This window comes from Canis aureus, chromosome 7, assembly GCF_053574225.1.
Source record: "Canis aureus isolate CA01 chromosome 7, VMU_Caureus_v.1.0, whole genome shotgun sequence".
Lineage (NCBI taxonomy): Eukaryota > Metazoa > Chordata > Mammalia > Carnivora > Canidae > Canis > Canis aureus.
Genome location: NC_135617.1, coordinates 6,957,640 through 6,977,109, shown reverse-complemented (window position 1 = coordinate 6,977,109; position 19,470 = coordinate 6,957,640). Strand labels below are relative to the sequence as shown.

At 46.3% G+C, this 19,470-nt stretch overlaps 1 protein-coding gene across 3 annotated transcripts in view; it reads left to right on the top strand.

Moving 5' to 3' along the window:
• The first annotated feature begins 555 nt into the window (after positions 1-555).
• FOXO3 (forkhead box O3) overlaps positions 556-19,470 on the top strand; it is a 122,830-nt gene continuing 103,915 nt past the window's right edge. Inside the window, exons 1-2 of one of the 3 annotated variants that reach the window (XM_077902857.1) lie at positions 556-723; positions 1,797-2,575. In XM_077902857.1, coding sequence (XP_077758983.1) covers positions 1,961-2,575 — 615 coding nt within the window. In that variant the 5' untranslated portion in view covers positions 556-723; positions 1,797-1,960. Of the gene's footprint in view, positions 724-1,585; positions 1,688-1,796; positions 2,576-2,841; positions 2,959-19,470 lie in introns of those variants that run through there. The other 2 variants (XM_077902861.1, XM_077902859.1) reach the window with 2 other exon arrangements.

The window sequence follows — 19,470 nt, the reverse complement described above, 5'->3', positions numbered from 1 at the left end:
CTAGCGGGGACCCGGGACAGCAGGGCGGCCGCAGAGCCGCGCGCACGGACGCGCCCGCCGGGGACCCCCCGGTGCCAGGCGCCCTGCCCCGAGGCTCGGTGGCCACGCGTCGGCGCCGGCCGGGCGTCCGGGGCTCCGCCGCCCGCTCCCTCTCCGGGGCCCAGCGCCGCGCTTTGTTGTCGTTGAGGCTCCCGGGAGGGAGGAGGAGGAGGAGGAGGAGGAGGAGGAGGAGGAGGAGGAGCCCGGCGGCGGGGGCTGCGGGAGCCCGCCTGGTCCCGGCCCGCCGCGCGCTCCCCGACACCCACGCCCGCAGCCCCGCGGAGCCCGGCCGCGCAGGCGCGCGCGAGCACACGGCCACACACACACACACACACACACACACACGCACGCACGCACGCACCCAGCACACCCGGCCCGCCGCCCAGCCCTCCCCCTGGGCGGGGACCCGCCCGCCGTCAGCCTAGGTTGAGGCACCCTGCGTGTGTCTATAACTTTGTGCTGCTGCCGCGGCCGCCCAGCTCGTGCAGGGGAGGAGGAGGAGGAGGAGGAGGAATGTGCCAGGCGGCGGCGCGCAGGCTGACAGGCGGGTCCTCGGGCGGGCTGCGGCGGCGGCGGCCGGAGCGCCTCTCGGTGGCCGGGGTTGCGCGCCCCCTCCTCGCCGCGCCCCGGGCCCGCGCGGAGTCGTGCGTCCTCCCCCCTCGTCCCTGAAGGGAAGCAACCGAGGTAGGCGCCGGAGCTGTGCAGCGGGGCGGTCGCCTTCCCGGTGACTCCGGATCTGCTTCCGAGCCGGGCCGGGCGCTTCCCTTTTCCCTCCCCGTGACTCGGTGTGCGCGCCCCCCTTTCCCTCCCGCTGCTGTTTTTAAAGGACTTGAGTGAAGGGGGGAAAACTGTCAAGATGGCAGCAGCGGGAGCAAGGAGGTGATGAACGTGCGGGTCCGGGTTTTCTGGCAGCCCGGGAGACTTGGCGTTTCCTGACCTGTTGGAAGATTTACGTTCCGACTCGCCCCCTCCCCCTGCCCTTTCCCGGGAAGGGGGGTGGGTGGGGGGGTGCGGGGTCCAACGCCCGCCCGCAAACCGAAGCACACAAAACCCCAAAGTGGTCGTTCCCGCTTGGCTCGACCCTTTGCAAACACCCGCCGAGCTGCTTGCCCCCCGCCCCGCCCCGCCCCTACCCCCACCCCCGATCCTCCCCTCCTCGCTTCCCGTCTGGTCTTTTTTTTTTTTTTTTTTTTTCTTTTCTGGAAGTGGCAAGAGCCCGTCCGCGCCCGGACCCACGTTCGTCCTCCTGGCCCCGCGCCGCCCCCCGGAGCCCGGGCCCCTGGCCCCTGGGCGCGGAGAGCGGAGTCCACGGGGGCGCGGGGGCGGCGGGCGCGGGGCGCGGGGCGGAGCGGAAGGCGCCGCGGGAAGCACCCGCGCGGGGCCCGAGCGAAACATAAACAAACGCACGCCCGCCCCGGCTCCGACCGCGGCTCGGCTGCGCCAGCCCCGGCCGCTGCCCGCTTTAAAGGCGCGGCCCGCGCCCCTCCCCCGCCCCGCCCCTCCCCCTCCTCCCCGCCCCGCCACCTCGCCCGGGAGAGACCTGCCGAGCCGGCGGCCCCGCGCGAGCGCGTCCATTCGCTCCCGGCTCCCCGCGGCCTGGCAGGGGGCGGTGTCTGCTGCGCCAGGTCCGCGGGACGCACGTCTCCAGGTCTGCCTGTCTCCGGGAGGCGGCGGCGGCGGCGGCGGCGGCGGGCGCGGGGTGGCCGAGGGCTGGGCTGCCGCGCGGGTAACCAACTCTCTCCTCCGTGCTTCCCCAGGCGGCGGCAGGAGCGGCAGCGGCTCCCGGGAGCCCGAGCCTCCGCGGCGCCCCCGGGCCTCCCCCGCCGCACCCCGCCCCGGCGCGAGAGCGGAGCGCGAGAGCCCGAGAGCCCGAGAGCCCGAGAGCCCGAGCCGCGGGCGGGCGGGCGGGCGGGCGGGGAAGATGGCAGAGGCGCCGGCCTCCCCGGGCCCGCTCTCCCCACTCGAAGTGGAGCTGGACCCCGAGTTCGAGCCCCAGAGCCGGCCGCGCTCCTGTACGTGGCCCCTGCAGAGGCCGGAGCTGCAGGGGAGCCCGGCCAAGCCCTCGGGGGAGACGGCCGCCGACTCGATGATCCCCGAAGAGGACGACGACGACGACGACGAGGACGGCGGTAGGGCCGGCTCGGCCATGGCGCTCGGCGGCGGCGGGGGCGGCGCGCTGGGCTCCGGGCTGCTCCTCGAAGACGCGGCCCGGCTGCGGGCTCCCGGGGGGCAGGACCCCGGGGCCGCGCCGGGCCCCGCGGCGGGCGCGCCGAGCGGGGGGACCCAGGCGCCGCCGCAGCCTCCGCAGGCGCTGGCCCCGCCGCAGCCGGGGGCGGCCGGGGGCTCGGGGCAGCCGAGGAAGTGCTCGTCGCGGCGCAACGCCTGGGGCAACCTGTCCTACGCCGACCTCATCACTCGCGCCATCGAGAGCTCGCCCGACAAACGGCTCACTCTGTCCCAGATCTACGAGTGGATGGTGCGCTGCGTGCCCTACTTCAAGGATAAGGGCGACAGCAACAGCTCGGCGGGGTGGAAGGTGCGTACCCACCCCGGGCGGGCGGCCGGACCCGCCGGGCCTCCTGCGCAGGGCGACGCGCGCCTGCATCCCGCGGAGCGCGCCCGCGGGCGCCGGGAGAGGGGTTGGCAGCGAGCGCCTCCGCTGTGAGGTTTCGGGGGAACCCGTGCGACCCCCCTCCCCTCCCCTCCCCTCCCCTCCCCGGAGGAGGGGAACCTGGGGTCGGCCGCGGAGGGTGGGGCGGGAAAGGAGGCGCCCCCCCACCCCGGGGAGGCCTCGGGCATGGCCAGGTGAGGAGGAGGAGGAGGAGGAGGAGGAGGAGGAGAGGGGGCAAGGGATGCCGGCGAGGGAAGGACCGGCGGACGGCAGAGCCTTTGCTGGATCCCCGGGACGGCACGGAGGAGGTAGGTCTGCGGCCAACTTCGAAGCAGGAATCACCGTCGTGGGGATGCGGGGAAGGCCCCGCGGGTGCAGTGAGAGGACGTGGGGGAGTGCTTGGGGCTCCTCCGGGGAAGGGGATGGATTTGTGCTTTGCAGTGCATGGTCGTCGTCGTTAGAGCTGCATGAGAAAAAAAAAACCCCTTGCGTCGAAGTTTCTGGCTTGTGGGTGTTGGTTCCCGCAGGCACAGCGATCCCATTAAAAAAAGCAGTGGTTGCAAACCTTTTTTTTTTTTCCCCCCTGGCTGCCTTTCTTTTTCTTTCTTTCTTTTGGTTGCCTGTGTGGACACCTTTACTCCTTAGAGATGTTTCTGCAGTAAATCTGCCCCCCCCCCCCGCCCCCCAACTTGGGATGTTTCGAGTCCCGGAGAGTCCCGGAGCGGGCCAGCCCTGCCACCTGAAGGAGGACTGGCCACACCTGCTGCTCCCGCCGAGGCCTGGACTCCGGCGCTGTTTGAGGCCCGGTCCAGGTGTGGAGGGCTGAGGCCTGGAGCTTCACCTAGGCCTTTGGGAGGGAGGTGTGGTGGCGGGGCTGGGTCATAATGGCTTCTGCCTATAAATGAGCCAGAAGAGAGGCTCTCTACTGTTCCTTTTCAGCCTCTGGGGCACTGGACACGTGGTAGGGAGAGAGGTGTGGAAAGGCCTATGATGTAATGACTTCCTGCAGTTGGGCATCCAAACAGATTAACTCCTGTGCCCCTGCTGGGCTGCTGATACCCAGCTGCTTTGCTCTTCCTGGCACCTCATCCTCCTGGCCTCTTTCCCCAAGACGTGAATGTGTCAGTACCAGGCAGAAGGGTGCTTGCAGTTGGAGATACATATGGCTTATCAGTTGCTTCTCTTTGCAAGTTAGCTTTTTTTTTTTTTAATTAATGAGGTAGTTCCTTCCTCATTTTGTCCTTTCCTTACTGTCTTTGGGGAGCCCTGTATCTTCTTGGGTTCCAGTAGGTGTATTCAGTAAGAATAGTTTAATCTTGGTGGAGCACTGGAGAGGAACCTATATGTGAAAAAACTAAAGAATTTTGTGTATTGTCTTCATTTCCTTAAAAAAAAAAAAAAAAAACCCAAAACAAAACCCTTACAAAGTATCTGTTTTGTTTTTTTTTTTTTTAAATTTCATATTGGCTAGTATTGGAGAGGACTTGCTGAGATACTTTAAAAGCAAAACTGTGCTTTAAAATTATTCCACATATCTGTCCCCTTTCCTTTAACAAATGCTGACATTATGAATCTTACATTTGCTCTAATTTTACAGCTTTGCAAAGGAATGCCAGTTGTGTGATATGAGGGCCATTTACAGAAAGCTTGAGAGTGAATAGCATTTCGAGGAAGTGCTACTGTGATATCTTTTAAAACAGAGTTTCAAAGTGAATAGCAAGGGTTAATCTCAAGGTACAGCATCAGAAAGGGGGGAGTTGCAGGATCTAAGAAAATGGATATAGGGGTTTGGAATATTTTTCAAATTTCTCAGCTTGAAATTAGTCCTGTATATTTTGAGTTTGCTGCAGAGAACTGCTAGTTAAAAGTTAGCTAACTTTTAACTTATAAAGTTAATGTTGGAAGGGTTTTCACTTTCCCTCTGATTTTTAAGTGTATGCGAGTAGTTCATAATCTTGCAAATAACATCTCTTGTTATTGTATTTAGAGTTAAATAACTTTTTTTTTTTAACATCTAGGTGAGAAAGTAGTATTATCAAAAGTCGCCTTGAAACGTAACTCAGTTATATTTTCATGTAGCTTGCAGGACTTCCAGTAGAGATTTTAGGCCTTATCATAAACTTCGTGGTTTTATGACCTTAACCTTTTTCTGTCTCATGGTTTCTTTTTCCTTCTCTGCTATCTCATTTCTCTCTTTCTCTTTTTTTTTTTATTGAAATATAGTCAACATATGTTAAATTAGCTTCCACTTCATCTCTCTTTAAGACTTGTGAAATATTGTAAATTCACGCTCAAGTTTTAATGTGTTTAATACAGGACATAAAGTAAAATATTCCTATATTTTATGTAATAAGATTTTACGTTAGTTCTATTTCTGAGTATCACATGGCAAGTAATCCTTGAAGACTATGGAGATATAATTTAGTTAAAGAGTTTTTGTAAGATGACCTTCATCAAAAGATGCACCCATGCAGGGACTTCCAAATCTTTGATGATGGAGAAAGCTCTTTGAAACTGGGGCTGGTTTCATATTCCGATTATGACTAATAGCAACCTTTTTTATTGTGTGTGTGTGTGTGTGTGTGTGTGTGTGCGCGCGCTTGTGGTTTAGTGGGGGTGGAAGAAGAGGGAAAAGGGAGAGGTCAGGAGCTAATTGTGACCCATTTCCAGGCGTCCAAGTTTCAGGAGTCGATTCCTATCATGATTAGTCATTTTGAGAACACGCATGTACATTTAAACCACGCTGCTTTCATTCTGAGTTATGCATTAGGGTTTTAAACTTAAAATGTCTAGAAGTAAGGTTGACCTCTCTTAGTCCTGTGTGCACATAGGCACAGAATGCAGGCTTACACCTTACTTCTTTTGTGGGTTTTTGGGCTATTGCATTATGAGATCCTGTCACCAGAATTATCACCCTAAGATTAGAGAATAAACGAATTATGAAAGAGGCCTTGGAGATCAGAATCAGGACTAGCAGTCTGCAGCCCTGGTTGCATGTTAGAATCGCCTGGGAGGAGCTTTTAAAAACTACCAGTACCCAGAGAATCGGTTTTAATTGGTTTGGTCTCTGGCTTAGCATTGGTGTTTCCTTTGTGTTCTGTTTTGTTTTTGTTTTTTAAGTTTCTCGGGTTATTCTAATGTACAGCCAGGATGAGGTTTGCTGAGATAGTTCAGCTCCCTTATTTTATAGGTGAAGAACATGATTCTTCAAGGTAAGGACTTCTCTAAGATCACACAGCTAGTTAGTGGAGAGGTAGTTAGTAGCTGCAGTTCTGCACACTATTTCTTTAAATCGACCTATTGTAAAGGTTTTTTTTTTTCTTTTTACTAAGTAATAAGTAGTCTTACATAAGTAGATGATGTTTTCCTGAAAAGCATATTTGCCTCTCAATCTTGGTTATTAGTTTAGCATCAGAAAGACATGAATACTGATGCAGGCTGAGTGAGTTGATCACGTTTGTACAGCCACCCCGTGTCTATCAGTATGGGTACTGAGGAACTATGAAGTGATAAAGGTGGCAGAAAGAGTTTAAACAAAAGGAGGAAGTTCTTGGTTAACTTAGGTTTGTCAGATGCATATTGTGCCAGAGAGAAAGGTGATGGCTATCTCACAGGTTCCCTTACCTCAGGCATTAAAGTAAGAAACAGACAGATGTGGTTAAGAGGGGAAAAGGTTACATTTCCTTTAATTCGGACTCAGCTTGCTTGGCGCTGCACCACCCATAATTAAACTGGTATGTTGTCTCGGGTCCTTCTGTCGTGGGACAGACCTCTAGGACTCCAGGGTTTTCGGTCTATTTATCCCTCTTCACCCACTCACACCCCACACACCTGCATCTCCCAGGGGGGTTAGAACATGGTTATATTAGGCAGTCATGAGTTTCTGTGCTCGTTCTCACAGTTTCACAAATGTAGGATCTTGTGTGTGTGTGTGTGTGTGTGTGTGTGTGTGTGACGACCTCTGCTGCTGCTGTGGAGGTAAGTCTGTAAGAGAGTGTGTTGTGTTTCATGTGAGAATGTGGGCTCTTACAGCTTCTTCCCAGGGTAAAAAGATGAGGGCCCACCTGCCACATAATGCCTGTTGATGTCCTCCCTGTTCTAGTTCTTTAGATGAATGCATCCAGCTCCTTCCCAACATACTGTATTAAGAAAATGCTGTTTTAACTGCTACTAAGTTGTGATAATTCCACGTTGGCTTGTAATTTTGGCCTCAGTCACCTTTTGGAGTAAGTCCCCAAAGGGCCAGTTACGGCCGTGTGTCAGGAATCTGTCTTCTGCTTGGCCCGTGTTGCCAAAATGCTGTTTTGTAATTTCCTTTGGCAGTACTGTCTTCGTCAGTGATTCTCGACGAATATACTTCCTCTTCCTACAGCAGCAGTACACTAGGGGGACTGTTTTTCCTCTTTTTCAAAGCTGTGTCATCGACCTACGAAGTGAAGAAATTAGCCCTTTTAAACTTTGATCTGTGAGCCCTATGTAGCAGAGACTCTTTAGAAAAGAAGCTAAGTGTTTGTTTTGATATGTTTATCTCCGTCTTAGAAAATGAAATGAAACTATGCAGACTTATTTTTAGGAGATTTTAGGAGGGTTCTATTTTAAGAGAATGACACCATAGAAGAACATCTTGTAGTTAAACTTTTAATACGCGTGATTCTTACTTAAAATCTGCAAGATGTTTTTATTTGGGAAATTAATGAAGAGTCCTTGTCCCACTGAAAAGTCATTTATTTGGTCTGGAAAAGTTTAGCAAACACTATCCGAAGATCTTCATAAAAATGCAAAGGTAAGACTGCTTACCAGGTTAGATTCCCAGGGCTAAAGAGAATATGGAATTTGTTTTTGTATCTTACCCATCTTGCCTGTAGGGAACAGACTTGATCCTATTCTTGATTCCTCATTTTTCTCCTGATCTTTCTCTGTATCACAAATTAAAGGGTCCTGAAGTGGCACTTTGGCTTTTTGTTGCTATAGGAGGAGCCTGGAATGACATATATTGGTGAATTTTGTGTGTGTGTGTGTGTGTGTGTATGTATGTATATATACATATATGTGTATAAATTATTTAGCTGGTATACAGTAAGTGACTATGGATTAGGAAGAGAAAAAAACGTTTTACCTATTTTCATCACATGCCATTTTATTCATTCAGCAAATATTTATTAAAGGTTTACCGTTCACCGGGCATTCAGCTTGGCCTCAGGGATATAGTAGTAGCACAAGGCAGATAAGGTTCCAGTCCACAGGATTCAGGTTCTATTGGAGGAAGACAGAAAATAAATATGCAAATCTGTGTTCTGTGAATTTGTCGTTGTTGTCATTCTCTTTGCCTTTTTTCATATCTGTACTTCTGCTTTCCTCGACACTTCAGGTCTCTGCAGAAGTTACTGACAAAAGGCAAAGTTGGTGAACTCTGGCTTGGAGCTGCTTTTTAATTCTCTGCAGATCATTTTCAGCTTGCTTTAGAGATGCAAACAGCTATAGCATTTCTCTTGTAATTTGGGTCTGTTTGGGAGAAGCTGGGGCATTTCCAGGGCCACCTGGAATAGAGCACACCTGTGGTCCTAGCCTGATCTAGGGTCTCCAGTTCTGTCTTGTGGGGCCTGGTATAGGACTGGCCTCCCTCTGGAGTGGAGGTGGAGCCTTGATACAGCTGACTCATCCACATTGCTTCTTGCCTCAAATTTAGAACTAAAAGAGGTTTTAAAGATCATCCAAATACTTCATTTTACAGGTTGGGAAGCAGGACAAGAGCAGGAACCTACTGGCTCAGGAACCTACAGCTAGCAGAGATGGAGCTAAGAATGTGTCCACAGGAGCCCTAGGCACCACCGTTCCGTAGTGCCTGCTGTTAACCATTGTGGTTTCACAGCTGTTCGTGTCAGTGCCTCCGTTTCTGCAAACTCTTACTTCATTTGCTCGCCTCTGCCTCCCCTCCTCCCTCCTTTGGGCTGGCTCATGCTAGAGGAGCTGCATTGCTCTTTTAGCGTTCTCCATCATTGTTCTCAGCTAACCTTGCTGAAATAGCCATCTGCTTTAAGCCCACCCCACCATACCGTGCCCACTCCTGACTCCCACCTATTTCTTTTGTCATTTTTCTATGACTCCTGTATATTCCCAAGGACAGGGTAAGAGCCTTCAAAGTACAGACATGTCTACCAGACAAAAACCTGTCTGATACTTGGAGTTGCTCGTTGAATCATTATGTCCTTGTTCTGTGACTCTGACACTGAAAGGAGATGATGTGATCAGGACTGAGGTGATGACATGTGTAGAGCCTTTTGGCTACTTAGAGCTATGAAGTCTTGGACCTCCTCACATTAATGTTGATAGGATACAGTATAATTATGAAAGGATACTCTGCCATTCAAGGTATTTCTTGCAGTGTTTTGTTTCCGAGTGTGAAAAGTCCCTGTGAACTTCATTAGTGCCAGTCACTACCCATCACAGAAACTGAGGGAAATCTTGATCTAGGAATGACTTAGAGAAAGTTGAAATCATGTCTGTTTTCTGTGTGTGTACCCTACAGATGCTGCATCAATATGCACTGTCTGGAAAGTCACCATAGGATTGTTCAGCCTAAAATTCACTTACCTACCTCTTATAGGAGCTGTTATGTAACACTAAGTTATCCATAATGTTCTGCATTTGGAGGCAGAAGTCCCAGAGGTACTTGAAGTTTTATATCCATGGATTGGAAAAAGAAAGTCACATATGAAGGAGGAAGAGACAGCAAGCACTCTGAGATGGATCTTTTCAGAGTCAGTCTAGCTCTTCTGAGTTTAGAGTTTTTGAAATAGGTAGGTAGGCTGTGATTGTAATAGAAGACCCCAATTCTGGGGATCCCTGGGTGGCTCAGTGGTTTAGCGCTTGCCTTCAGCCCAGGGCGTGATCCTGGAGTCCCGGGATCGAGTCCTGCATCTGGCTCCCTGCATGGAGCCTGCTTCTCCCTCTGCCTGTGTCTCTGCCTCTCTCGCTCTCTCTCTCTCTCTCTCATAAATAAATAAATCTTAAAAAAAAAAGAAGACCCCAATTCTGATGGCATCATTACACTGACAGACTCAGTATCTTTAGCCATTTTATTCTTAACCAGAAAATCTTTATTTCTTAGTATCACAAATTCCCCAATTGGAAGAAGTCCAGTAGCAGAATACTGTGATGGATCATTCCTTGATAAAACACAGGTGTATGATTGGTGCATGTTTCCAGCTGAGCTTTTCTAGAGTGTGTCTTTCCTTCCTACTCAGGCTTTTTCTTTTGAGATTTTAATATTGGGAATTTTTCTTCGTAGTTTTTCAGTTACTATTACAGGATAACATTATAAAGCAAATGGATTAACTTCCCTTATGGGCTGTGGTCTTTCTAGTAATTTGGTACTCTAATAATTGCCTCTGATGAAGAAGCCAGGTTATCTTCTAGGGGCTCAACATGTCTGGGTGTCCAGATGTAGCCTAGTCCTGCAGTGGAGAGGTGCGCACAGAACAAAGAAAGGTTGTGGCACACTTGTAGGGGGCGAGGCTGATGCCAGAAATGACTCCTGCTCCAAACAAATGGAATGCATTAGCTTTCCTTTGGAGTAAACTTCTAATAATTCCAACAGAGATGCCTTTGGCAGTTTTTAGTAGTTGTTTTGGAATTTTTTATTTTTTGAAGACCTCTGCATGTGTGTGTGTTGGAGGAGAGTCCACATCATATCTTTCATCGTGTTTTAGATGTCTAGTGAAATTAGTAACTTGGCTCCTGAAGCCATTGGTAATTTACTTTAAATTCAGAGCCAGCAGAGGGAGTACACAAGTCTTTAAGCCCATTTCACTTATTTTTCCCCCAGAAAGCTAAAATAATACCTTTAATAAAATAAAAGGAATTGTGTTATATAGTGCTTTCATGTAGGTTTATATTCTCATTAGAAAAGGATAATTTGGGGGAGGTGGCTGTTAAAAACCTAAGTTTCCTTTTTTTTTTTTTTTTTTTTTTTTAGAGGAAACCTTGGTCTTCTGAGACCCATGGTCTACTTTTCCATTCCCAAATAGTTAAATAAAAGCACTTTTAACTGAAAAATATCCTTCCCTGTCTTTCATCTTTTTTGCTGTTCCATTCCTGATAATATATGTGAGTATTTATACTTAATACCAAAATTTTCAGAGTATGTCAAGTGTCTGGGCCAGTGGAATGTTGCTTTTTAGTGCTGTTTTGAATGGGACTTTTTTTTGTATGTGTGAAGATTTTATTTATGTTAGTGAGAGAGAGAGTGTGCGAGTGAGGGGGCAGAGGAGAGAATCTTTCAAGCAGACTTTCCGCAGAGCCTGGAGCCAATCTCAGGACTCAATTCCAAGAACCATGAGATCTGAGCTGAAACCAAGGGTTAGATGCTCAACTGACTGAGCCCCTCAAGCACCCCTTAAATGGGATTTCTGATCTTTTCCAAGATTTCACAGTTTCCCACAGGTGAGAGAAAGGCAAAGGGCACATTATTTCTAATTCAGATGGGAATTAGTCCAGTAATGATTATAACTTTGAATTTTTTTTAATATTTCTGTAATGTTATGTTTTGTCATCTTCCACTTTGCCTCATATTTTGATGTTCGTGGTTTATTTATTTTTTAAAAGATTTATATATTTATTGGTGACCAATAAATAGAGAAGGTGACCTTGAGTGCACGTGGTAGTGGGGAGGGGCAAAAGGAGAGGGAGAGAGAAACCCCAGCATATTGCGTGCTGCTTGTGAGCTCCATCTCAAACCCTGATCACAATCTGAGCTAATACCAAGAGTCGGAAGCTTAATCAACTCAGCCACCCAGGAGACGCATTTTGGTGCTTTATTTTAATTTGTGAGTTGTGGTGGATTGGATAGTATCCTCTCAAATTCATGTCCATCTGGAACCTCAAAATGTGACCTTATTTGAAAATAGGGTAAAAGGGATAATTAGTTAAAATTATGTTGGATTAGGGTAGGCCCTAAACCCAATGTCTAAACGTCCTTATAAGGACAGGACAGCTAAATGCCCTAGATGCAGAGAGGCCTGCATGAAGACTGAGGCAAAGGCTGGAGTGATGCAGTTAGCCAAGAGCACTGGGCATGCTGGGAGCAACCTGGAGCTAAGAAGAGGTGGGGAAGGGATCCTTCCCACCCCCCCCCACCCCCCCCACCCCCCCCACACCCCCCACACTCCCGGGCCTTTAGAGGGAGTGTGGCCCTGCTGACGCCTTGGTTTTGGACTTCTAGCCTCTAGCACTGTGAGAGAATACATTTTTGTTGTTTGAAGACCCTGAATTTGTAATTTGTTATGGTAGCCTGAGGAAACAAATAGAAGAGAAGAACATAAAGATACAAGAGAGGGCTGCAGATAGAGGAGAAGAATACAAAGTTTTGTTTTATTTTTATTATAGAGATATAATTGACATATAACATTGGTTTCAGGGGTACAACATACTGATTCAGTTTTTGTGTATGCCGCAAATGTTCAGCACAGCAAGCCTGCTCAGCACACATGGTTACAAATTTCTCTTTTAATTAGAGCTTTTAAGAACTCGTCTCTTATTTGATAACTGGAAGCTTGTACCTTTCGATGACTTTCACCCATTCGGCCCTCCCCCTCCAATTTTTAATCCAGATTAAAATGTTAATCATTCACAGGCTGCCTTATGGTAGTTTAAATTCCTACTTCATCTTGCTGTGTGGGACAGAAGGGAGACATGAATTCACCTGATTTCCCAGTTGGAACTATTAGAACTTGTTCCCCCCTCCCATTTCTAATACATCTTGCCCCTCTCCCCCCCTCCCCCTGCCCTGCCATGCCTCGCCTCTTCCCCTCCTTTCTTACTGAATTTATTACTTGGCCTGTTTTTTTGGAGCTGCTGTGGACTGTGGGCTTGAGGTTTACACTGAAACCCGTGAGTTCTGGCTGAGTGTTTTGGTCTGGAGCAGTTAGTCCAAATTTGAGGGGAGAGAGGAGCCTGGGGTCCTCAGCAGAAGGATAGTGTTGAAGAAGAATCCTTTCTTCCCTGTCATGGTTTGAGAGGATAGAACCCTATCAGGTTCATGGCCATTGATTATGGTAGTAAGGCTAATCCAGAATTTCTCTGGAGTCTCTTCAGCTCCTCTTGTGCTTGGTTTCAAAGTCTCTCACACCTGAGGCATCAGGCTCATGTCTCCTCCGTGCACTTCTATGTCCAAAAAACCAGCCATCCTGTCGAAGCGTAGAACACAAAGTGGTTGTCCTCCTAGAAATAGCCGCAGACCTATAGTATTGGCATAAGAAGAGATGAACAGTGTGGGTAGTACCAAAATAGATCCATATATTGGGTTGCTTGATTTATATCAAACAGAGGAAATGATGTTTAAGAAATTGATCAAAGACATTAAATCAAGTAATTTGATGTCTGTAATGGGGAAAAAAAATGACCTTGATACCTATCTTGTACAATTTACCACTTAGTAATTGACAACACTTAGTTCATAGACATAACTGCGAAAAACAAAAAAATCTAAAAAAAGTAGCAGATATTTTCTAGGTGCCTGGTAGGTGTGTAAGTCGTAAGTTCTGAAGTATTTAGGAATCAGAATTGCGCTGTTTAATCTTTTATTTCAAAATGATATTTTTGGGAAGGGTTCAGGAAAGACAGTTTGATTTTTTTTCCAAGAAAAAGGAGTCTACACAACCACATTTTCATGCCTAGGTATTATAATAATTATTAATAGTAGTAGCTATGATTTATTGAGCTCAGTACCAAATGCTCAGCTAGGTTTTTACATTTAATGTTGATCTTGCAAGGTAGGCCTTTAAATGTAAATCCCAATTTAAAGATAAGGAAATGATTCAAGGAACTTTTTTGGGATGTGACCTCGGCTTCTTTGACTTTTGCCTCTTCAGCTATGCTCTTCCTCCTCCTGGGGTTGCGGTTGGGACTTTGGGTTGGGTGAGGCGGGTATACATCAATAAAATTAAGTAGCGGGATCCCTGGGTGGCGCAGCGGTTTGGCGCCTGCCTTTGGCCCAGGGCGCGATCCTGGAGACCCAGGATCGAATCCCACATCGGGCTCCCGGTGCATGGAGCCTACTTCTCCCTCTGCCTGTGTCTCTGCTTCTCTCTCTCTCTCTCACTGTGTGCCTATCATAAATAAATAAAAAAAAATAAAAAAATAAAAAAAAAATAAAATAAAATTAAGTAGCTGCCATTTCATTTATTTATATTGTTCATTTGGCAGGGAGGGTTGAGTTTTCATGTGTTTTTTCAATTCAGGTAAATCTGACCTGTAACATTAACTTAAGGTGTATAACGTGATAATTCAGTATTTGTATATATTGCAAAATGATCACCACAAAAAGTGTAGTTAAGCTCTATCAGCACACATAGTTACAGAATTTTTTTTTTTCTCTTGTGGTGAGAACTTTTAAGATTTACTCTCCTGGCGACTTTCAAACCTGCACTACAACATTATTGACTAGTCACAGTCACTAGTGTTGTACTTTCCACTCCTGTGACTTATGATAACGGAAAGTTTGTAGTTTTAGAAAACAGCTGCCGTTTTAAGAGTTGCTTCTATGTGCCACGTTTTTACGTATAGAACCACTGATCCTCCTAGTAATCCTCCAGAATACTGTCTTGAGGGTTTGTCTTCGGAGTTGTGGCTGACTGAGGTAACAACTCTGTGTGTGCCACTGAGGGAGTGGACTTGGATCCAGGATTGGGCTCCTTTTATTAGCTAGTCACGTAAGACTGGAGTCTGTGCCTGGCTTTTAGTGGAAGAGTAGAAGAAGTGGCTTGAGAATTCTGTTAAAAACCTGCTGGCTTGGGGATTCTCATTTCTGATGGGTCACTTCCTTGGCGTGGCTACGGTTTGCTCTGGGTCAGATACAAAGCGTGCTGTGTAGTACTAGTAGCGTGATACATGGTGTGTAGAAGTCTTTTGGTGGGGCTGTTATCTCTGACAAACTTCTGCTTTGGGAGAACAGGGTATCTGTGCTTCTATTATATTGTAGACTTCAGGTGGGTAGATGAATGGAGACAAAACCACCAAGGAAAACGGATTTGGTGAAAAACATTTTTTAAGAAGTTTCTGGCAGGAGTCTGGCTGCCAAATCAGATCTCATAACTAAATGTATTAAAATATCTTGTGAGGTAGTTGACTCTTTGCAAAGCAGTTACTGTCGAGTTTAAAGGCAGGTTGCCAAGACAGAGACAGAAAATGGCATAATGCAAGTCCCAGGTTAAAGTGTTTATCTCTCCTGAAGAGGTTTACTGCTTTTATCTTCAAGGTGAAACTATGTACGGGGAGGACCTAAAATGATGGTTTTAATTGGTCAGGGAAATGCAGTACTCATGTGCCCTGAGATAAAACATGGCTAGCGGAATACTAGTCCTATGTGTATTGGAAAAAACTTCAGAACTCTCAGTTTCATAGTAAAGATAGGTGAGCAGTGTCTGGGTAGTGTCCAGAAGATAGACTGAAACACTCTAGATAAATGTGGAGCATGCAAAATGCTTCTGGCTGATAACTGACTATAGCGGGGTGCTGGGGAGGTTGATGGGGCTGGAGGCAGTTGCAGTAGAAGGTGGCAGTGGCCACAGTGGACTTTTAAAGATATAACTCTGGATATAAACCTGAAGTTTATGGTGGGTGTAAGATTATATCCTGTAGAACTTGTTAGATGTCTCTTTCAAAATTGGTCCTACTTTGGAAAGATCCAGTGGATAGTTGAGTCATTAATTCACATAATTCAAATCTCAAGTTGCTTTTAGGCTGCAATGTCCTAATAATTGATTTTTAAAATGATATTTCTTTCATCATAAATTATCTAGATAATTGCCTCAGTTCCATATTTCATATTCAGCTCAGCTGAGTGATTAACGCTTCCTGCTCAATTTCTCTCCTCTAAAATTTTAAGTTTTAATATTTTTAAAAGCTTGATACTTTCCAATTTTTTCTAATACTGTAATGGTTTTATAAAGTAAAACTCTTTCTCTAGATCTCTCCATTAGAGCTTGTCCTTCTCATAAATTCTTTAAAAATTTTTTTCCCTGGGCACTTGGATGGCTCAACAGTTAAGCGTCTGCCTTTGGCTCAGGTTGTGAGCCCGGGGTCCTGGGATTGAGTCCCGCATCGGGCTCCCCTCAGGGAGCCTGCTTCTCCCTCTTCCTAATTCTCTGCCTCTCTCTCTGTGTCTCTCGTGAATAAATAAATAAACTCTTAAAAAAAAATTTTCCCCCTAATTTAAAACTCAATGTTGCTATAAGTCTTCTAGAATTTTTACCTTACAGGAGGGTAGCTGTCTTGGGACTTCCTGCCAGCATTTATTTCCAACTCAAGGGTTTGTTGTTAATCTTACCCTTCATACATTTGGATTTTCTTTTTCTTTTTTTTTTTTTTTTAAGATTTTATTTATTTGTGTGTATGTGAGCAAGAGAGAGAGCGCACACACATGCAGGAGCAGGGGGAGGGGCAGACGAAGAAGCAGAGTCACTGCTGAACAGGGAACCCCATGCGGGCTCCATCCCAGGACCTCGGGATTATGACCTCAGCCTAATGCACCCACTTAACTGTCTGAGCCACCCAGGCACCCCATTTGCATCTTTAAAAAAAATCTAGTTTTTTTAGAGAGCGTGCAAGTGTGCCTGTGTATGCAAGAGAGGGGAGGCGGAAAGGAAGAGAGAGAATCCCAAGTGATTCCCTGCTGAACTTGGAGCCCAGGCAACCAGGGTCTTGATTTCATGATTCTGAGTTTCTGACCTGAGCTGAAATCGAGTCTGATGCTCAGTGGGCTGAGGCACCCAGGTGCCCTCATACATTTGCATCTTTGTCTATATTGGGTACGTTTTTTTTTTTTTTTTTTACCCCCCAGTTGGTAGAATGAGAAGGGGTGTATCTTTCTTTGTTCACTAGTTTTCAGTTCAGTCTCAATTACGAGCATTAATTTGCCGTGTATGCATATACTCCTCTTGCAAATACACAGCAGACCACAGACTAAATTTTCAGTAAGTTAACATTTTAAAAAGTAAACATTGAAACTTTGAGCCCAAACATTCTGAATCTGTTTAAAAGAATAATGAGCAATTAGATTAGGTGTACCATTTGTGTAACCCTGAGAAGCCTGGAATGGGCTTATTAAAATTGTGGGCCATTATTTTAAGGTTATCTTCGAGCTGATTCCAGGGTGAGTGTGCTTGCTTTGGCACACTTATGTTCTTAAGCTCCTGATAGGTAACTTCCTAGGTGAGCTTAGTATACTGTTTCTTGAAATTAGTGGCCTAGATCAGGCCTTCTATCTCTAACCCTGTCCAATAAAGATAAGCTTACAGCCTTCTGTTTGAATAGATGCATGTCCTCTGCTGAACTGAATTTTCTAAAGCAGCCCTGTTAGTTTTTTCCCTTTCCAAGAAAGAGCCTTATTTTAGGCTGAAAGTCTTACGTGTTCTGGGCCATACTTTTGGCTTTGCCACATCCAACCTTCATGTTCGTTTCGGTGAAGTTTGGCACTTTGACCATAAGTATCATTTCCTAGGGTGTTCTTTGGGAGGGGGGAGAGTTTTATTTCTGATAGTCTCATAAAATCAGGGAATGCTTTGAGCTAATTTGTGGGTAATCAGTACTGAATAAGTGAAGTATAAAATTAGGAAAGTTAACTTGTGTTAGTGAAAACTGTGGGTTCCAAATGATTTTAAAATAATTAACAAATGGATGTTTTTAACCAAAAATTCTAGTTCTCATTTTTAAGATGCAGACTTATCCACCTCTTTTTTTTTTTTAAGATTTTATTTATTTATTCATGACACAGAGGCAGAGACATAGGCAGAGGGAGAGGTGGGGCCCCTGTGGGGGGGCCGATAGGGGTGGGGGCTCTATATCAGGACTCTGGGATCGCGACCTGAGCCAAAGCCAGACGCTCAACCACTGAGCAACCCAGGTGCCCCCCTTCCTTTTTTTTAAAAAAGATATTTATTTATTTATTTATTTATTTATTTATTTATTTATTTATCTATCTATTTATTTATTTATTTAAAGAGATTTTATTTATTTATTAATAGAGAGAGAGAGGCAGAGACACAAGCAGAGAGAGAAGCAGGCTCCCTGCAGGGAGCCTGATGTGGGACTTGATCCCAGGACCCCAGGACCACGCCCTGAGCTGAAGGCACTAAACTGCTGAGCCACCCGGGCTGCCCTTTTTTAAGATTTTTAAATTTTTATTTATTTGAGAGTGAAAAGTAGAGAGCATAAGCAAAGACGGAGGGGGAGAAGCAGGCTCCTTGCTGAGCAGAGTCAGGACCCTGAGATCATGACCTGAACCCAAGGCAGACCGGATGCTTAACCAACTAAGTCACCCAGGCACCCTACTTAGTTTTCTAATCAAATCAAAAACTTTAAATTGATGAATGGTTTTAACTCATAATGCAGTGGAACTACATCTGAGTTTTTCTCTCTGGGTTCCTCCCAGTGACCTGCTGGTGTGAGCAGAGATAATTTTCATCTGATACCTGTCTGTGTTACCGGCTCTGAGATTCCCTGCTCTATCCATTGACTATCAATACCGTGTTCTGTTTTGGGTTCATAATTCTGCCTTACACAGGATCATAAAGCTTTCAAACATTTTTCCCCCACTTGTTACCTCATGCATATATGCTAGTCAAGAAGGAAGAGAAGAAAATAACGTGGTTTTATCATCTGAATCACATGATTTTACAACTTTGAAAACTCATTTGTCAGTGTGGTTACTGGGAAGATAATTTTTAATTATCAAATGCTCTGAGTTGCTTCAATTTCCTTCCTCTTGCATCCCCTTTAAAAATTAAAAAAAAAAATTTTTGTTCAGGAGAGTAAATTATCTGGCACGTGAATTCAAAGTTGAACCTTTAGATGATTTGTGAGAAGTGAAAGCTATTTGCCTTGAGTCCCCAGTTACTAAACCCTTCTGGGGAAAAAAAAAAAAAAAGTACATTTTGTTAAAAGGTTTCACTGATACGTCCTTTGGACTCTTGCTAAGACTTTGACAAATGAGAGCAGTTCCTTGATCATATAGCCGTTTCTGATTTTTGAACCTGAAACAGCCAACAACGCTGTTGATTTTTAGATCAGTTTTAGAATCTTAAGAACCTCAGTTTTACCTGTTGTAGTCATCCCCACCTGCTCTCCCATTCTTTTCTTTTTCCTTTTTTTGTCATTAGGCATTATGTAAAGGGGCTCACTGCCCTTCTCTTTTTCCTATCCGCCTGCTGTCTCTCTGTGATCTTCCTCTTCTATCAATGGTTTTCATCCTCAGTTGCATTTGAGAATCACCCTAGGGAACTTTGAAAAACACCTGTGTTTAGGTCCCATCCTAAAACAGGTTAGAATCTCTAGGTATGGGGCCTGGGCATCTATATTTTTTGAAGCTCCCAGGAGGTCATAGTGTATAATTAGGGCTGAGAACCATTGTCTTAGAGAAATGAGATTTTGACTGTGGAAGTTACCAACTATTTTAGAATTGACTTTTAGACCTATTTCTACCCCCTTCTCCATGGGATGATGACCAAGTAGAATTTGCTCCCTGTAAGCTCCATGTAAAAAGGAGTGCTGTCTAGTTGGGCTGTAAGAAAACAGTTGGTTTCTAAGACAAGGGCATCATTATTTAACTGTGTTTAACTGTGTTTCCTCCTCTGCTTTCTTTTATATAGATGATTGTGGTTTCTTTAACATTTCCAACTCCCACCTATTTTTCAGGTTTCCACCGGACCCTAGTTAATATATTTTAAAGTTTTCAGGAATTTGTAAAAATAGATGGTGCATGAGTCATGGTTCAAGTCATTGCATGAGGCAGAGACACACAAATTTGCCATCCTTTTGTGTAACCT